This window comes from Mobula birostris, chromosome 6 (genome assembly GCF_030028105.1).
Source record: "Mobula birostris isolate sMobBir1 chromosome 6, sMobBir1.hap1, whole genome shotgun sequence".
NCBI lineage: Eukaryota > Metazoa > Chordata > Chondrichthyes > Myliobatiformes > Myliobatidae > Mobula > Mobula birostris.
The window spans coordinates 4,576,940-4,596,161 of record NC_092375.1 but is presented as its reverse complement, the minus strand read 5'-3'; the positions used below and the strand labels follow the sequence as shown (position 1 = coordinate 4,596,161).

Below are 19,222 nucleotides of genomic sequence, written 5' to 3'. Positions count from 1 at the left end.
GCATTTTGGAGATAGTGATCATAATTCTGTCTCCTTTACAATAGCATTGGAGAGAGATAGGAACAGACAAGTTAGAAAAGCAACTCACACAAAATGCTGGTGGAACGCAGCAGGCCAGGCAGCATCTATAGGGAGAAGTACAGTCAATGTTTTGGGCCGAGACGCTTCATCAGGACTAACTGAAAGAAGAGCTAGTAAGAGATTTGAGAGAGAGAGGGGGAAATCCGAAATGATAGAAGACTAGAAGGGGAGGGATGGAGCCAAGAGCTGGACAGTTGATTGGCAAAAGAAATACAAGGCTAGAGAAGGGAGAGGATCATGGGAGGGGTGCACCAGAGGAGGATGGAGAGAAGGCAAGGAGTTACTGTGAGAGGGACAGGGAGAGAAAAAAAGGGGGGAATAAATAAATAAATAAACAAAGGATGGGGTAAGAAGGGGAGGAGGGGCATTAACGGAAGTTAAAGAAGTCAGTGTTTACACCATCAGGTTGGAGGCTACCCAGACGGAATATAAGGTGTTGTTCCTCCAACCTGAGTGTGGCTTCATCTTGACAGTAGAGGAGGCCGTGGATAGACATACCAGAATGGGAATGGACGTGGAATTAAAATGTGTGGCCACTGGGAGGTCCTGCTTTCTCTGGTGGACAGAGTGTAGGGTTTCAGCGAAACAGTCTCCCAGTCTGCGTCGGGTCTCGCCAATATATAGAAGGCCACATCGGGAGCACCGGACGCAGTATATCACCCCAGCCGACTCACAGGTGAAGTGTCGCCTCACCTGGAAGGACTGTCTGGGGCCCTGAATGGTGGTGAGGGAGGAAGTGTAAGGGCATGTGTAGCACTTGTTCTGCTTACAAGGATAAGTGCCAGGAGGGAGATCGGTGGGAAGGGATGGGGGGAACGAATGGACAAAGGAGTCGCGTAGGGAGCGATCCCTGCGGAAAGCAGGAAGAAGGGGGGAGGGAAAGATGTGCTTGGTGGTGGGATCCCGTTGAATTTCCAGCATCTACAGATTTCCTCGTGTTTGCAAAGCTAGAAAGGCATTTTAAGGGGAATTATGAGGCTATCAGGAAGAAAATTGGAGGCTTACATTGGGAACAGATGTTCTCAGGGAAAAGTACGGAAGAAATGTGGCAAATATTCAGGGGATATTTGTGTGGAGTTCTGTTGAGGTACGTTCCAATGAGGCAGGGAAGCTGTGGTGGGTAAAGGAACTGTGGTGCACAAAGACTGTAATAAATCTAGTCAAGAAAAAAAGAAAAGCTTACGAAAGGTTCAGAGAGCTAGATAATGTTAGAGATCTAGAAGATTATGAGGCTAACAGGAAGGAGTTTAAGAAGGAAATTAGGAGAGCCAGAAGGGGCCATGAGAAGGCCTTGGTCGGCGGGGTTAAGGAAAACCCCAAGGCATTCTACAAGTATGTGAAGATCAAGAGGATAAGACGTGAAAGAATAGGACCTATCAAGTATGACAGTGGGAAAGTGTGCATGGAACCGAAGGAAATAGCAGAGGTACTTAACGAATACTTTACTTCAGTATTCACTATGGAAAAGGATCTTGGTGATTGTATTGTTGGCTTGCAGCAGACTGAAAAGCTTGAGCATGTAGATATTAAGAAAGAGGATGTGCTGGAGCTTTTGGAAAGCATCAAGTTGGATAAGTCACCGGGACCGGATGAGGTGTACCCAAGGCTACTGTGGGAGGTGAGGGAGGAGATGGCTGAGCCTCTGGCGATGATCTTTGAATCATCAATGGGGACAGGAGAGGTTCCGGATGATTGGAGGGTTGCGAATGTTGTTCCTTTATTCAAGAAAGGGAGTAGAGATAGCCCAGGAAATTATAGACAAGTGAGTCTGACTTCAGTGATTGGTAAGTTGATGGAGAAGATCCTGAGAGGCAGGATTTATGAACATTTGGAGGGGCATAATATGATTAGGAATAGTCAGCCATGGCTTTGTCAAGGGCAGGTCGTGCCTTAGAAGCCTGATTGAATTTTTTGAGGATGTGACTAAACACATTGATGAAGGAAGAGCAGTAGATGTAGTGTATATGGATTTCAGCAAGGCATTTGATAAGGTACCCCATGCCAGGCTTATTGAGAAAGTAAGGAGGCATGGGATCCAAGGGGACATTGCTTTGTGGATCCAGAACTGACTTGCCCACAGCAGGCAAAGAGTGGTTGTAGATGGGTCATATTCTGCATGGAGGTCGGTGACCAGTGGAGTGCCTCAGGGATCTGTTCTGGGACCCTTACTCTTCGTGATTTTTATAAATGACCTGGATAAGGAAGTGGAGGGATGGGTTAGTAAGTTTGCTGATGACATAAAGGTTGGAGGTGTTGTGGATAGTGTGGAGGGCTGTCAGAGGTTACAGCGGGACATTGATAGGATGCAAAACTGGGCTGAGAAGTGGCAGGTGGAGTTCAACCCAGATAAGTGTGAGGTGGTTCATTTTGGTAGGTCAAATATGATGGAAGAATATAGTATTAATGGTAAGACTCTTGGCAGTGTGGAGGATCAGAGGGATCTTGGGGTCCGAGTCCATAGGACGCTCAAAGCAGCTGTGCAAGTTGACTCTGTGGTTAAGAAGGCGTATGGTGTATTGGCCTTCATCAATCGTGAAATTGAATTTAAGAGCTGAGAGGTAGTATTGCAGCTATATAGGACCCTGGTCAGACCCCACTTCGAGTACTGTGCTCAGTTCTGGTCGCCTCACTACAGGAAGGATGCGGAAGCCATAGAAAGGGTGCAGAGGAGATTTACAAGGATGTTGCCTGAATTGGGGAGCATGAGAGGCATTGATCGTATAGATAGTCAGAGGCTTTTTCCCAGGGCTGAAATGGTTGCCACAAGAGGACACAAGTTCAAGATGCTGGGGGGTAGGTACAGAGGAGATGTCAGGGGTACGATTTTTACTCAGACAGTGGTGAGTGCATGGAATGGGCTGCCAGCAACGGTGGTGGAGGCAAATATGATAAGGTCTTTTAAGACAGCGGTCCCCAACCGCCGGGCTGCAAGGAAACAATATGATTTGGCAATATGAGTCAGCTGCACCTTTCTTCATTCCCTGTCACGCCCACTGTTGAGCTTGAACACACGCGAGGTCATTACGCCCGCATCATCCATGTCAGCGCGGGAAGGAGATCAACTCCTCGAGCTTGCAAATGCCGGTGGGCTGAAAAGTATGTTTGACATAACATCTCAGCCGGCATTCTGGATCAAAGTCAAGGCTAAATATTCTGAGATAGCCACGAAAGCACTGAAAATGTTGCTTTCCATTTCCAACATATCTCTGCAATGAATGCAATGAAAACTAAATTGCAGAATAGACTGGACACAAGGAACCCCCTTCGAGTATCACTGTCTCCCATCAACCCGCAATGGCACCGTCTTGTTGCAGGGAAACAAGCCCAGGGCTCCCACTGATTCAGCGATATTGGTGTGTTGCAGTGATTTTATATGTTCATGCGGGGAAAATATGTGCTGTGTGTTTAATATCCAAACCTTACTTAAAAGGTTATGATGCTATTGACTTATGAGTGACTTGTACAGTAATTGACTTATCACTATATTCATGTGAGGAAAATATGTGCTGTGTGTTTAATATTAAATTTGTTAGATAAACCCTTTTAGAAACAAAATTGAGTGTATTAGTCACTAAAAAGTGACTCATAGTTAACTGATCTTCCATATTCCGGTCGTGATTAACACCCTCCCCCCCCCCCCCCCCCCCCAAACAGGATCGCCAAAAACGATTTGTGGGAAAAAAAAATCGGCACATACACGCATGCGCACACAGGTGCCCGCGCAAGGCTTCATGGTAATTGTAGTCTTGGGGTAAACACAACGTATTTGATGGTTAACAAGCAACACGCATCAAAGTTGCTGGTGAACGCAGCAGGCCAGGCAGCATCTCTAGGAAGAGGTACAGTCGACGTTTCGGGCCGAGACCCTTCATCAAGACTAACTGAAGGAAGAGCTAGTAAGAGATTTGAAAGTGGGAGGGGGAGGGGGAGATCCAAAATGATAGGAGAAGACAGGAGGGGGAGGGATGGAGCCGAGAGCTGGACAGGTGATTGGCAAAGGGGATATGAGAGGATCATGGGACAGGAGGTCCGGAGAGAAGGAAAAGGGGGAGGGGGGGGAAAACCCAGAGGATGGGCAAGGGGTATAGTCAGAGGGACAGAGGGAGAAAAAGGAGAGAGAGAGAAAGAATGTGTGTATATAAATAAATAACGGAAGGGGTACGAGGGGGAGATGGGGCATTACTGGAAGTTTGAGAAGTCAATGTTCATGCCATCAGGTTGGAGGCTACTCAGATGGAATATAAGGTGTTGTTCCTCCAACCTGAGTGTGGCTTCATCTTTACAGTAGAGGAGGCCATGGATAGACATATCAGAATGGGAATGGGCCGTGGAATTAAAATGTGTGGCCACTGGGAGATCCTGCTTTCTCTGGTGGACAGAGTGTAGGTGTTCAGCAAAACGATCTCCCAGTCTGCGTCAGGTCCCACCAATATATAGAAGGCCACATCGGGAGCACCGGACGCAGTATATCACCCCAGCCGACTCACAGGTGAAATGTCGCCTCACCTGGAAGGACTGTTTGGGGCCCTGAATGGTGGTGAGGGAGGATGTGTAAGGGCATGTGTAGCACTTGTTCCGCTTACAAGGATAAGTGCCAGGAGGGTGATTGGTGGGGAGGGATGGGGGGGACGAATGGACAAGGGAGTCATGTAGGGAACTCAGGTTGGAGGAACAACACCTTATATTCCGTCTGGGTAGCCTCCAACCTGATGGCATAAACATTGACTTCGCAAACTTCCGCTAATGCCCCGCCTCCCCCTCGTACCCCATCCGTAATTTATTTATATATACACATTCTTTTTCTCTCTCTCTCCTTTTTCTCCCTCTGTCCCTCTGACTATACCCCTTGCCCATCCTCTGGGTTTTTCCCCCCTCCCCCTTTTCCTTCTCCCCGGACCTCCTGTCCCATGATCCTCTCATATCCCTTTTGCCAATCACCTGTCCAGCTCTTGGCTCCATCCCTCCCCCTCCTGTCTTCTCCTATCATTTTAGATCTCTCCCTCCGCCTCCCACTTTCAAATCTCTTACTAACTCTTCCTTCAGTTAGTCCTGACGAAGGGTCTCGGCCTGAAACGTCGACTGTACCTCTTCCTAGAGATGCTGCCTGGCCTGCTGCGTTCACCAGCAACTTTGATGTGTGTTGCTTGAAATTCCAGCACTTGCAGAATTCCTGGTATTTGACGGTTACTCTTGTCCATTGGCAACCCTACCCCCTACCCCCCCCCCCCCCCCCGCCAGTCGGCCGGTCCGCGGTGCAAAAAAAGTTGGGGACCCCTGTTTTAAGAGACTTTTAGATAGGTTCATGGAGCTTAGTAAAATAGAGGGCTATAGGTAATATCTAAAGTAGGGACATGTTCGGCACAACTTTGTGGGCTGAAGGGCCTGTGTTGTATTGTAGGTTTTCTATGTTCCTGTAACTATATAATGTATATGGAAACGAGAAGTTTCTTTGAACTGGGGTGTAAAACACAGTAGTTCACATAATGCATAACATATGATAACTAATGAAGGTAAGGCTAAAATCTGCAGGTGAATTACAGATAAATAACAAGCTAACGTGTTTTAATATTAAATATTGTAAGGTGCAGGACAGATTAACCAGTGACACTTTGAATCTGATGCAGCAAGGAGTTCAGAAGCCAAATGGCCTGGGTAAGAAACTGTTTCCCTTCCTGACTGTTCTTGTTTTTATACATCAGAGTCTCCTGCCTGATGGTAGAAAGTCAAAGAGGATGTTGTATGGGTGGGTGGGATCCTTAATAATGCTAAGGGCCCTGCATGTGTAGTGCTCCTGATAAGTGTCCCAGACGGATGGTAGGGAGACCCTGTGATCCTCTCAGCTGTTCTCACAGTCCTTTGTTGGGACCAGATGGATAATGCAACTTGTCAGGACACTCTCAGTGGGGTCCCTGTAAAAAGCAGTTAAGATGGTGGTGGGGGAGCCTTGCTCGCCTCAATATTCTTAGGAAGTGGAGGCACTGCTGTGCTTTCTTGTTCAGGGTGATATTAAGGGACCGGGTGAGGTCATCATGATATGAACTCCCAGGAACTTGGTGCACTTAACTCTCTCTGCGGAGGAGCCATGTATTCGCAGAGGGGGGTGGTTTGCCTGCACCTTCCTGAAGTCCACAATAATTTCCTTTCTCTTCTCCACAATCAGGCTTACGTTGTTCATCTCACACCGATGCACCAGCCTCTCCACTTCCTCTCTCTACTCCATCTCATCATCGTTCTTGATAAGGCCAACCACTGTTGTGTCATCCACAAACTGTTGGCAGTGTTTGTGCTGGATCCTGCACACAGTCGTGTCAGCAGTGTGAACAGCAGTGGGCTGAGCACTCAGCTTTGAGGAGCGCCAGTGCTCAGCGTAATGGGACGAGAGATGTTCCTGCCCACACAGACAGACTGTGACCTTATTGTTCAGAAATCCAGTATGCAATTGCAGAGGGAGGTGTTGAGACCCAGCGAGAACAGTTTCCCACCAGTTTCTGGGGTATGATGGTGTTGAACACTGAACTGAAACCTATAAGCAGAAGTCTGGTATATGAGACCCCATTTTCCAGGTGGAGCAGGACGGAGTGGATGGCAGAGGCTATTGCATCATCAGTGGATCAATCTGAGTGATAAACTAACTGGAAAGGGTCCAATGTAGCTGGGAGAAAGGCTTTAATGTGTTCCATGACCAGCCCCTCAATGCATTTCATGATGGTTAGTGTTAATGCCCCCGGGCGATAGTCATTTGGGCAGGTTAATGTTGCCACCTTTGGCACTGGAATAATGGTTGCCTCCTTGAAGAAGGAGAGTTTGTGATTCCGTGGAATTCACTGGAGACAGCTGTGAAGGCAAAGTCATTTGGGTACATCTAAAACGGAGGTTCATAGGTTCTTCATGAGTTAGGATGTCAAAGATTATAATTGTGTTCTGGTAAAAAAAAATTCTGTTTAGTATGTACATAGAACATAGAGCATTACAGCACAGTACAAGTCCTTTAGCTCACAATGTTCTGCCGATCTGTATACACTTACTAAAAGTTACAAAAACTAATAATTAGTACTAAAAGATGAATACTGAGGTCGCACACACAAAATGCTGGAGGAACTCAGCAGGTCTAACAGCAGCTGCTGGTTGTAAAGGATAGATTCTTTATTCCTCTCCATAGATGCTGCCTGACCTGCTGAGTTCCTCCACCATTTTGTGTGTGTTGCTCTGGATTTCCAGCATCTGCAGAATCTCTTGTGTCTGTAATAATGACATGGTGTTCATGGACTATTCAGAAACCTGATGATGGAGGGGAAGAAGCTGTTCCTAAGACATTAAGTGTGTGACTTCAGGTTCCTGCACCACCACCTTCTCACTGATGGTAGCAATGAGAAGAGGGCATGTACTGAGTGATGGGATTCCTTAATGACGCATGCTGCCTTTTTGAGGCATCACCTTCTAAAGATACCGTTGATGGTGGGGAAGGTCGTGTTCATAAGTTTATGACCCTCTGCAGCCTCTTGTGATCCCTTGCATCGGAGCCTCCGTACCATGCTGTGATGCAACCAGTCCAAATGCTCTCCACAGTACACGTATAGAAATTTGCAAGATTCCAGATTCACTGTCTCCATCGGCAGTCCGAGACTGAGGCTTGTGCATGGGGATTTCACTGTGGGGTGTCTCACGCAAAATGCTGGAGGAACTCGGTAGGTCAGGCAGCATCTATGGAGAGGAATAAACGGTCAACTTTTTGGGCCGAGAAAGGAAGGGGGAAGATGAGAGAATAAGAATGTAGTGGAAGACAAGCTAGAAGGTGATAGATGAAGGCTGGTGGGTGGTGGAGGGGTGATGAAGTGTGAAGCTGGGAGGTGATACAGTAGGTGGAAATGGTCAAGGGCTGGAGAAGAAGGAATCTGATAGGAGAGTGGGCCATAGGAGAAAGGGAAGGAAGAGGGGCATCATGGGAAGGTGATAAGCAGGTGAGGAGAAGAGGTAAGAGGCCAGAGTGGGGAATTGAAGAGGGAAGGGGAACAAATTGCCAGAAGTTGTAGAAATCGATGTTCATGCCTTCACGTTGGAGGCTATCTAGATAGAATATGAGGTGTTGCTTGTCCAACCTGAGTATCGCCTCATTGTGGCAGAAAGAGGGCCAGGAAACAACTCATCGGAATGGGGATAGGAAATTGACATGTCGGAACAGGAAAGGGGATTGAAATTGAAATTGTTGGCCACCTAGAAAATCCACTGTGTGGTGACTGCTTTTGTTGTCTCTGATCAGTGACAGCAACAGGATCGCGAGTGACGGAGCGGATTCGAATGGAGATTCCAAAGGTGGAGGCCGTGTTTGTGGGGACGGGGGATTTGTTTGCTGCCATGCTCCTGGCTTGGACTCATAAGCACCCAAACAATCTGAAGGTAAGTCCGTGCCACAGAGCGCTGACTGAGGAACATTCCACTCGGGGAAATCGGAAGGAGGACAAGGAGTATAATTCAGATTCAGGTTTATTTATCACATTGACAGCAGACCAGTGTAGTGATTAGCACAACGCTTTACGAGACCAGGACAGGTGACCTGGGTTCCATTCCCACCACTGCTTGGAGAGGAGATTGTATGTTCTCCCTGTGACAGTGTGGGATTCCTCTGGGTGCTCGGCTTTCCTCTCTTGGCCACGGATGTACCAGTTGGTAGGTTAATTGCTCGTTGTAAATTGTCCTGTGATTAGGCTGGGATCAAGTAGGTGGATTGCTGGGCGGGGTAGCTCGTTGTGCTGGAAGGGCCCATTCCACACTGTATCTCAATAAATGTACATTGATACACAGTGAAACGCAACAATTGCGTTAAACAACGCACCTGAGGGTGTGGTGGGCGCAGCCTGCTAGCATCGCCACACGCTCCAGCACCAACACAGGACGTCCACAGTGCACGGCAGAACAACACCGAACACAACAAGCAGCAAAACTACAGACCAGTTAGTCTGCGAGTGGGAGACTAGAATCCAGGAGAGGTTGGACTAGCTGTTTTCTCTGAAGCGCTGGAGGTTGAGGGGAGACCTGATGAAGTTTGTAAACTGATGGGAGGTGTAGATAGGGTGCACGATCAGAGTTTTTTCCAACCCAGCATTGGAATTTCATGTACCAGAGGGCATGGCGTTAATGTGAACGGATCTACGTACAGTGCATTTTATTTCTACACATAGTGGCGGGTGCCAGGAGCGGAGTGCCGAGGGAAGTGCTGAAAGCAGATCCAATAACAGTGTTTAATGACATTTCAACAAGGGCATTACGTTTGGAATATTGTGTTAAATTCTAGTAGCCTCTTTATGGGAAAGCTAGGGAAGCTTTAGAAAGGGTGAAGAGAAGGTTTTACCAGGATGCTGCCTGGACTAGAGCACATGCCTTATGAGGACAGGTAGAACGAGCTGGGGCTTTTCTCTTTGGATAGAAAGAGCATGAGAGATGACAAGGTGAGCAGAGACACAGATAGAGTGACTTTTCCCCAGGGTGGAAGTGGCTAATTTAAGGGGGCACAATTTAAGGTGGTTGGCGGAAATGTCAGAGGTAGATTTTTTTACACAGAGTGGTGGGTGTGTGAGGGGAGGTGTTAGAGGCAGATGTATTAGGGACTTAATAAAAGCTTTTAGATAGGAAAATGGAGGGCAACGCAGGATGGAAGGGTGAGATTGATCTTTGAGGAGGTTAAAAGGTCAGAAAAACATGGGCTGAAGGGCCTGTATTCATGTTGTCATGTTCTGTGTTCACTGACATAGGATGCAGATGATTAGCAGGCAGCTGGGATTAGTTTAATTTGACATTATGGAAGGCACAGACATTGTGAGCCATAGGACTGTGCTGTGTGCATTTGGAAAACCATGGCATTGTTCAGCAGAGTAAACAAGAGGGCGCAGAGATAACAAGTAGAAAACTGCAACAGAGCCAGTGGATGGAACTACATCGAGGACACCTCGCAGAACTTTTAGAAATGTTGAAAAGGAAGGAGATGTTGGCACACCAGCAGAAACAACAAATAAAATTGAGATCTAAAGGAAATATAGAAGATTGAAAGGTGTAGATAGGGTAGGCTGTCTGTTTTCCACGGGTAGGATATCAAAAACAAGACGTAGATGAACGGTTAGAAGGAGGAAGTTCAGATGGGATCTGAGGGGTAATTTCTTTTCACAGAGAGACATTGATATCTGGAATTCACTGACAGAGGAGGTGGATTCATCCACAAAATGCTGGAGGAACTCAGCAAGTCAGTCAGCATCGATGGAGGGGAATGAATATTCAATGTTTCAGGCGAAAACCCTTCACCGGGACTGGAGAGGAAGGGGGAAGAAGCCAGAATAAGAAGGCTGGAGGAGGGGAAGGAGTACAGGTTTGGTAGGTGATAGGTGAGACCAGGTGAGGGGGATGGGGAGGTGGCGGTGAGGGAGGGAGATGAAGCTGGGAGGTGACAGAAGGATGAGGTAAAGTGCTGAAGGAGAAATCTGATAGGAGAGGACAGTGGACCACCGGGGAAAGGAAAGGAGAGGGGCAGGTGAGGAGAAGAGAAGGGGTGAGAGGGGAACCAGAATGAGGAATAGGAAAAGAGAGGGAGGGAGGAGAAATTACTCAAAATTAAAGAAATCATTGTTCGTGCCATCAGTTTGGAGGTTACTCAGATAGAGTATGACAGAATGGGGAAGGGAATCACGTACAATAATTTTGTTTGAGTCATTTGGACAGACGTTGGTGTAGGCAAAGAAGAATAGGCACCTAATATGGGCAATTAGCATACATGCAGGTGGACAGAGAGATGGGCCGAAAGGCCTGCTGGTGAGCAGCTGGTATTGGTCATTGGCGAATGAAGCGCAGTGTGGGGATGTTGGATTGTGGTGTGCACCTAACCATGTCCCTGATTGAGGAGTTGTTGGAGATGGAAGTGGATCGGGGGTCAGGAATGAGCTTTGAACATGGAGAGCCTTGAAGCTACCTCTGCTACCCTGATAACGATGGAGGGATGAGGCAGATCGGGTACGTGAGTACAGGAAAGGATGAACCCCATTCTGCAGGGCCAGGCACAACTGCTCACACAACCAGCTTTGAAATATAATTCCTCCCTCCACCTGTCCTGGGAATGTGGTCTCGGCTTCAAACTGTTTCCGCAAATCCTCCCCCAATTCTGTCCTATGTTTTTCCTGATCACTATCCGTCAGTGTGTGTCTTCATGTGAAACACTCGACGTATATCACACGCAGATGCACGGGCACACGCCCATGCACAGACTCTGGCTGAAGAGTGTGTGTCACACATGTGTTGACACACACCCATCACATGCATATATGCAAACACGCATGCCCATTCGGGGAAGGGTTTCACATACATGTTCTCTCTCTCTCACTCGCACTCACACACCCTCTGACACTCACGGGGAGGTGGGTCCTACACAGTGAGAGGGGAGAGAGCCACAGTTATGCACACCAATTCAATGAAGAACACAGCTCTCTGGATTATTAGATTCAGTGCTTCAGGACTGTTCATTCTGAGCTGGAGTATATGAAGGATCAGACAACTCTGCTGACAAACAACCATCTCGCCTCCCCCTAATACTGCCAATCTTCACCCACACAGATTGCCTGTGAGAAAACGGTCTCCGCCCTTCAACACATCGTGACCCGGACCATAGCCAATGCAAAGGGTAACAAGGATTTCTCTCCATTGTAATTCTGGGAACGTTTGATTGGTCTGGGTTGGGAATTAGAGAAAGTGATGGGACTGTGTAGAGGGAGCTTCACTCTGTATCCAACTGTCCCTGCCCTGGGAGTGTGTGATAGGACAGTGTAGAGGGAGCTTCACTCTGTATCTAACTGTCCCTGCCCCGGGAGTGTGCGATGGGACAGTGTAGATGGAGCTTCACTCTGTGTCTAACTGTCCCTGCCCCGGGAGTGTGCGATGGGACAGTGTAGATGGAGCTTCACTCTGTATCTAACTGTCCCTGTCCTGGGAGTGTGTGATGGGACAGTGTAGAGGGAGCTTCACTCTGTGTCTAACTGTCCCTGCCCCGGGAGTGTGCGATGGGACAGTGTAGATGGAGCTTCACTCTGTATCTAACTGTCCCTGCCCCGGGAGTGTGCGATGGGACAGTCTAGAGGGAGCTTCACTCTGTATCTAACTGTCCCTGCCCCGGGAGTGTGCGATGGGACAGTCTAGAGGGAGCTTCACTCTGTATCTAACTGTCCCTGCCCCGGGAGTGTGCGATGGGACAGTCTAGAGGGAGCTTCACTCTGTATCTAACTGTCCCTGCCCCGGGAGTGTGCGATGGGACAGTCTAGAGGGAGCTTCACTCTGTACCTAACTGTCCCTGCCCCGGGAGTGTGCGATGGGACAGTCTAGAGGGAGCTTCACTCTGTATCTAACTGTCCCTGCCCCGGGAGTGTGCGATGGGACAGTCTAGAGGGAGCTTCACTCTGTATCTAACTGTCCCTGTCCTGGGAGAGTGTGATGGGACAGTGTAGAGGGAATTTTTTTGCAACATGGCTGACATATTCTCTTTCTGTCTCCATCCTCTCTCTGTAGCCATGGCTGGCCCTGGGAATCCGCCAACCGCTGCCCAGTTGGAACTGCGTGTGATTCAGAGCAAACTGCAGATCGAGAACCCTGAGATAATAATCCATGCCACGGCCATCTGAACCATCCAGACTCCATAGCACCACGCCCATGAAGTACTTGTAACCTCCCCTGACCTCCGCCAGCTGTTCCCAGGGTGTGTGGTGAGGGGAAAGAGACCCGTTGCTCTCTCCCACCAATCCCTGTCACTCCACTGTGAAAGACCTGCGCTGGGGGGGTGGTGTCCCCTTCCACAGGTTGGGGAGGGGTGGAGTTTTCCCCTCGCCTCTTAAGTGCGTACTACTAGTGGGTTCCTTCATCGGGGTTGTCTGCGGACGCTCCCACTTGTGGAATGCCTGTCCCTCTGATTGAAGAGACCCCATACTGTGCCAGGAGTGGAGTGGTGGGGGTGGGAAACATGAGAATGGATTGGTAATTCTGCACTGGGGGTGAACTGGATGCGTTCGTTGTTGCACAGTTTTCAACAGATTGTGTTTTAGATTCATTAATTTATCACGTCCATTAAACCATAAGGCATAGGTGCAATATGAGGCCATTCGGCCTGTTGAATCTGCTCCGCCATTCCATCATGGCTGATTGATTTTCCCTCTCAATCCTGTTCTTCTGCATCCTCCCCGTAATCGCTTACACCCTGACTAATCAAGAACCTATCACCCTCCGCTTTAAATATGTCCAGTGATTTGACCTCCACAGCCATCTGTGGCAATGAATTCCACAATTCACCACCCTCTAGCTAGAGAAATTCCTCCTCATCTCTGTTCTAAATGAACAACGGAGGCCCCTCAATTTGGAGACTGTACCTTCTGGTCCTAGACTCTCCTAACTGTTAGAACATCATCTCCACATCCACTCTATCTTGGCCTTCCAACATTCGGTATGTTTCAGTGAAATGTGTCGTTTGCGTTAACAACTGACAACCCGAGTGTGCCACATATTTCACCACCGACCTAGCATGCTCACAATGTTCAGCGAAACAACACAAGTAACAACAGTAAAACAAGTCCCTCTTCCACTCTCATTCCATCACACACACACACACCCACCCCCAGGAGAAGCTGCCTCTGAGTCTGCAGTCCTGGGCTCCTTGCTCATTATGACTGAACAATAAATAATGGGTGATTATTTTAGCAGTCAACCACTTGAAGACACTAAGTCACCTGCCACCAGCTGGTGGTCTCCGCTGATCAACACTGAATCACCTGTGCTCACTATCCTCAGGCCACACGCTCTGCTCTCCCAGATGAGCAATTCCCCCTCACTGTCAAGTTCAAGGTCAGTTTATTGTCATTCAACCATTTACCAGCAAGTAAAACAATGTTCCGGTGGGCCATGATACATAACAGTACATATACCTGACACACATAACATAGAAAGTACTAACACCGCAAATCGATGATCAGATGCTGCAGGAAACACATGAACCTTGGAGCCCATAGCACGTCAGAATCAGGTTTAATGTCACCAGCAAATGCTGTGGAATTTGTTGTTTTACAGCAGCAGTACATTGCAATTCATAATAGAAACTACTTCTTCAAAAGGCGATGACTCAGAAAGGCAGCATCCATCAGAAAGGAGCCCATCACCCAGAACATGGAGTCTTCTCATTGCTAACATCAGGGAGGAGGTACGGGAGTCTGAAGACACACACTCAGTGATTCAGGAACAGCTTCTTCCCCAGCACCATCAGATTTCTGAACGGACATTGAACCCATGAACACTACCTCACTAATTTTTATCTCCCTTTTTTGCACTACCTATTTAATTTAATTTTTTATATACACTTATTGTCATTAACAGCTTTTTTTCTTTTGTACTGCTGCTGCAAAACAAATTTCACAAAATATGCTAATAAGATTAAATCTGATTCTGAATTACAAAAAATAAAAATTTATAAAAATTAAATTAATTAGCAATGTCTGCATGGGTGAGGAACCTCCTCAGAACTGAAGTGTTAATTGTTTCTCTTTCTGAATGCTGCCTGACCTGCTGAGTGGTTCCAACACTCTCCCGTTTTTATTTCAGCTTTCCATCATCTGCGTTTTTTACTGATTCAAGCTAATTGGTTCATTGTGGTTCTCTGGGATACCACCCTCCCTCTCATCAGATCCTCGAGTCCCAGATTCTGACCCCCACCCGATGTGTTGCAAATTCTCTCTGAAAGTCTTAGACATCTCCTTCTCTGTTGTGGTAAATGTGGCGGTGACGCAGGAACTCAGTTTGTGGCCCCGCCCACTCACCCCCCCAGCCTTGGCCCCACCCACTCACCTTCCCCCTGGTCTGTGGTCCCGCCCACTCACCCCCACTCTGGCTTGTGCAAGCTCCAGGCTCCAATTCACTGACGTGACCAAATGAAACAGTATTCCTCCAGGCCACAAAACACGGCACAAACTACCCCACAAATAAGTTGTAAGCTGCAGTGCAGTGCGACCTGCCCACGCTGTAATCCCCACGCTGCCTGTGGGTCAGGCAAGCTGGATCTGCCGCTCCCTCTCAGGCTAGAAGGGGAATGGCGACCCTCCGTCTTAAAGCCCTTGCCCTCACCATTCCAGTGATTCCATCCCTACGAGGGTCCGCCACGAATGGGAACAGACAGCCCATCAGAATTGAATGGTGGAACAGGCTTCTTGGGCTGAACCCCGGACACTGCTTGGTGAAGTGAGGAGAGGCTCTCTCTGACCATAAGTCTGAGGGGCTGAAAAAGCCATTTGGCTCATCAAGTCTGCCCCATCATTCAGCTGTGACTTTTCTTTCCCCCGTTTTCCCACCTGTTCTCCCATGAGGGAATAGGGATGTGGATATATGAGAAACCCTTGTGCAACACCCCCCTGCCACCAGTGTCTGCAACCTTTTCCCAGCAGTAGGTGGAACTTCCTGCCACCTCTTCTCTGTGTGAGGTGTATGGGGCACAGTTTTCTTCGGGGTCTCGCTCCCCCTGCTGGGGTGATGGGGAGGGCCAAGGCTTTTATTGACATATCAGCACCTGACTGGGTGCAGGAGCACGGGGGAGAACTGGTTGCCTTTGCCCCTGGTTCTGAAGCTCTCACCTCCCTCCCTAACGCACTGCCCTGACTCTGATGATGGTGACGCTGTCAGCCCAGACCCTGCTCTGACGATGAGAACCACAGGAAGCTGTGCTCACCCCTGTGTGTGTCCATGGAAATACTGTCCGGGTTCCAACATCAGTCACCGTGCGTGGGATTCGTCGGGGTGATGGTGTGTGTGTGTGTGTGTGTATGTGAGACCTGTCCCACAGTGACTGTGTGTGTGTGTGTGTGTGTGTGTGTGTGTGTGTGTGTGTGTGAGTGAGACCTGTCCCACAGTGACTGTGTGTGTATGTGAGACCTGTCCCACAGTGACTGTGTGTGTGTGTGTGTGTGTGTGTGTGTGAGTGAGACCTGTCCCACAGTGACTGTGTGTGTGTGTGTGTGTGTGTGTGTGTGTGTGTGTGAGTGAGACCTGTCCCACAGTGACTCTGTGTGTATGTGAGACCTGTCCCACAGTGACTGTGTGTGTGTGTGTGTGTGTGTGTGTGTGTGTGTGAGTGAGACCTGTCCCACAGTGACTGTGTGTGTGTGTGAGTGAGACCTGTCCCACAGTGACTGTGTGTGTGTGTGTAAGACCTGTCCCACAGTGACTGTGTGTGTGTGACCTGTCCCACAGTGACTGTGTGTGTGTGTGTAAGACCTGTCCCACAGTGACTGTGTGTGTGTGTGAGTGAGACCTGTCCCACAGTGACTGTGTGTGTGTGTGAGTGAGACCTGTCCCACAGTGACTGTGTGTGTGTGTGTAAGACCTGTCCCACAGTGACTGTGTGTGTGTGACCTGTCCCACAGTGACTGTGTGTGTGTGTGAGTGAGACCTGTCCCACAGTGACTGTGTGTGTGTGTGAGTGAGACCTGTCCCACAGTGACTGTGTGTGTGTGACCTGTCCCACAGTGACTGTGTGTGTGTGTGAGTGAGACCTGTCCCACAGTGACTGTGTGTGTGTGTGAGTGAGACCTGTCCCACAGTGACTGTGTGTGTGTGACCTGTCCCACAGTGACTGTGTGTGTGTGTGTAAGACCTGTCCCACAGTGACTGTGTGTGTGTGTGAGTGAGACCTGTCCCACAGTGACTGTGTGTGTGTGTGAGACCTGTCCCACAGTGACTGTGTGTGTGTGTGAGTGAGACCTGTCCCACAGTGACTGTGTGTGTGTGACCTGTCCCACAGTGACTGTGTGTGTGTGTGAGACCTGTCCCACAGTGACTGTGTGTGTGTGTGTAAGACCTGTCCCACAGTGACTGTGTGTGTGTGTGAGTGAGACCTGTCCCACAGTGACTGTGTGTGTGTGACCTGTCCCACAGTGACTGTGTGTGTGTGTGAGTGAGACCTGTCCCACAGTGACTGTGTGTGTGTGACCTGTCCCACAGTGACTCTGTGTGTGAGAGAGACCTGTCCCACAGTGACTGTGTGTGTGTGTGTAAGACCTGTCCCACAGTGACTGTGTGTGTGTGTGAGTGAGACCTGTCCCACAGTGACTGTGTGTGTGTGTGTAAGACCTGTCCCACAGTGACTGTGTGTGTGTGTGAGTGAGACCTGTCCCACAGTGACTCTGTGTGTGAGAGAGACCTGTCCCACAGTGACTGTGTGTGTGTGTGAGTGAGACCTGTCCCACAGTGACTGTGTGTGTGTGTGTAAGACCTGTCCCACAGTGACTGTGTGTGTGTGTGAGTGAGACCTGTCCCACAGTGACTGTGTGTGTGTGTGAGTGAGACCTGTCCCACAGTGACTCTGTGTGTGAGAGAGACCTGTCCCACAGTGACTGTGTGTGTGTGTGAGTGAGACCTGTCCCACAGTGACTGTGTGTGTGTGACCTGTCCCACAGTGACTGTGTGTGTGTGTGAGTGAGACCTGTCCCACAGTGACTGTGTGTGTGTGACCTGTCCCACAGTGACTGTGTGTGTGTGTGTAAGACCTGTCCCACAGTGACTGTGTGTGTGTGAGTGAGACCTGTCCCACAGTGACTGTGTGTGTGTGTGAGTGAGACCTGTCCCACAGTGACTGTGTGTGAGTGAGACCTGTCCCACAGTGACTGTGTGTGTGTGACCTGTCCCACAGTGGTGGTCAGTGTGTGGGACTGTTCACAAGCTGTGGGTCTGTGAGAGTGTGGAGCATGTCGTCCTAGTGAGGGTCAGTGTATGTATGAGAGAGAGAGTGAGACACAGCCCCCACACAGAGTCAGATTGTGTGTATGGGACCTGTCCCCCCAGTGAGGGTTTGAATGTTTGTGTGTCAGATCCATTCCCAAATGGAGGAACTCGGGGTGTGTGTGTGTGAGACCCATCACCCAGAGCAGGTCTGTGTGTGTGTGTGTGTGTTTGTGTGTGTGTGAGACCCATCACCCAGAGCAGGTCTGTGTGTGTGCGACCCATCATCCCGTGGATATTTCTGTCTCCCCAGGAGATCATCTGTGTGATTGGGAAGTGAAATTAGGGATTTACATTCCCTGTCCCAATGGGCAGTCCCTGTACAAACTCTCCACCCCAACCCACCTCGAGTGAGCCCAACTCTCCAATGAGCGCCTCCTCAGCAGTGTTACAGCCAGGACGGTCTCCGGCTCAGCCCTGGCAGGGTTTCGTTCGAGTATCTAGAGGCCAAAATAATAGTGACTCAATCTTGTGGGTGCGTGTGTGTGCGCGCGCGTGTGTGTGTGTGCGCGTGTGTGTGTCTGTGTGTGTGTGCGCGTGTCTGTGCCAGTATATATTCTGAGTCGGTGATGTAGTCCTTGCTTGTTTATCTGTACGTGTCTCGCTTTCTTAGATCCTCGCCAGGTGAGCTTGCCTGCCCTGTCCTGTCACTGCTCTGTCTTAGAACAATGATTCCACCCCTTTCTCTCCGCTGACCGAGCGGTGGTCTGCGCTTGCGGGGTTCGAGCGCGCTGCTGAATTTCCTCCCTTGCCACCGGTCTCTCTCCGGCAGTCCGGCAGAGACTGGGGAGCTGCAACATACGTTAAGAGTTGACCAGAGCTTGTTGGTGAGACTGACAGAGGAGTCGTCTCTGAGTGTTGGGCTTGCACTCTCCGTCAGTGTTTCTCTAGTTTACCGGTAGGGTTTTGTCAGTCTTGCTAACCTTCCAATTCTGTGCTTCATATTTTCCTGTACTGTCCTGTCTGTGAGTATTAATATATCAAATTAAATGATTAAAATGAATCTTTTAAAATTAATTTACATATAGATATTTAAAAATTTATCTTTCTGATTGGAAATAAAATCATTTATTTACTAAGATGTTGATATTGCTACATTTTGTTGTTTCGACGAGAATCTATCGTAATGGTTCTTTTGGGAAATAGATTCATTTCAGGTAAGCGGTTGTCGCTGACCAGCAATCAGAGTCGGGTTTTTCATCAGGACGGCCGTGTTGGTACTCCAGCACACCTGCTTGTTAATGCAAATATCTCATCAGATGTTTTGGAAACTCTTAGGCACATAGATGATCATAAAATGGAGGGCTGTGTGGGAAGGAAGTGTTGGATTGATCGTAGAGTAGGTTACAAGTTCAACACAACATTCTGA

General features: G+C 48.8%; 1 protein-coding gene across 2 annotated transcripts in view; it reads left to right on the top strand.

The window, feature by feature from the left end:
- LOC140198793 (pyridoxal kinase-like) overlaps positions 1–18,902 on the top strand; it is a 61,307-nt gene extending 42,405 nt beyond the window's left edge. The window contains exons 9-11 of one of the 2 annotated variants that reach the window (XM_072259827.1): positions 8,339–8,475; positions 11,671–11,737; positions 12,616–18,902. In XM_072259827.1, coding sequence (XP_072115928.1) covers positions 8,339–8,475; positions 11,671–11,737; positions 12,616–12,728 — 317 coding nt within the window. In that variant the 3' untranslated portion in view covers positions 12,729–18,902. The remainder of the gene's footprint in view (positions 1–8,338; positions 8,476–11,670; positions 11,738–12,615) is intronic. The other variant, XM_072259828.1, reaches the window with a different exon arrangement.
- Positions 18,903–19,222: the final 320 nt, after the last annotated feature.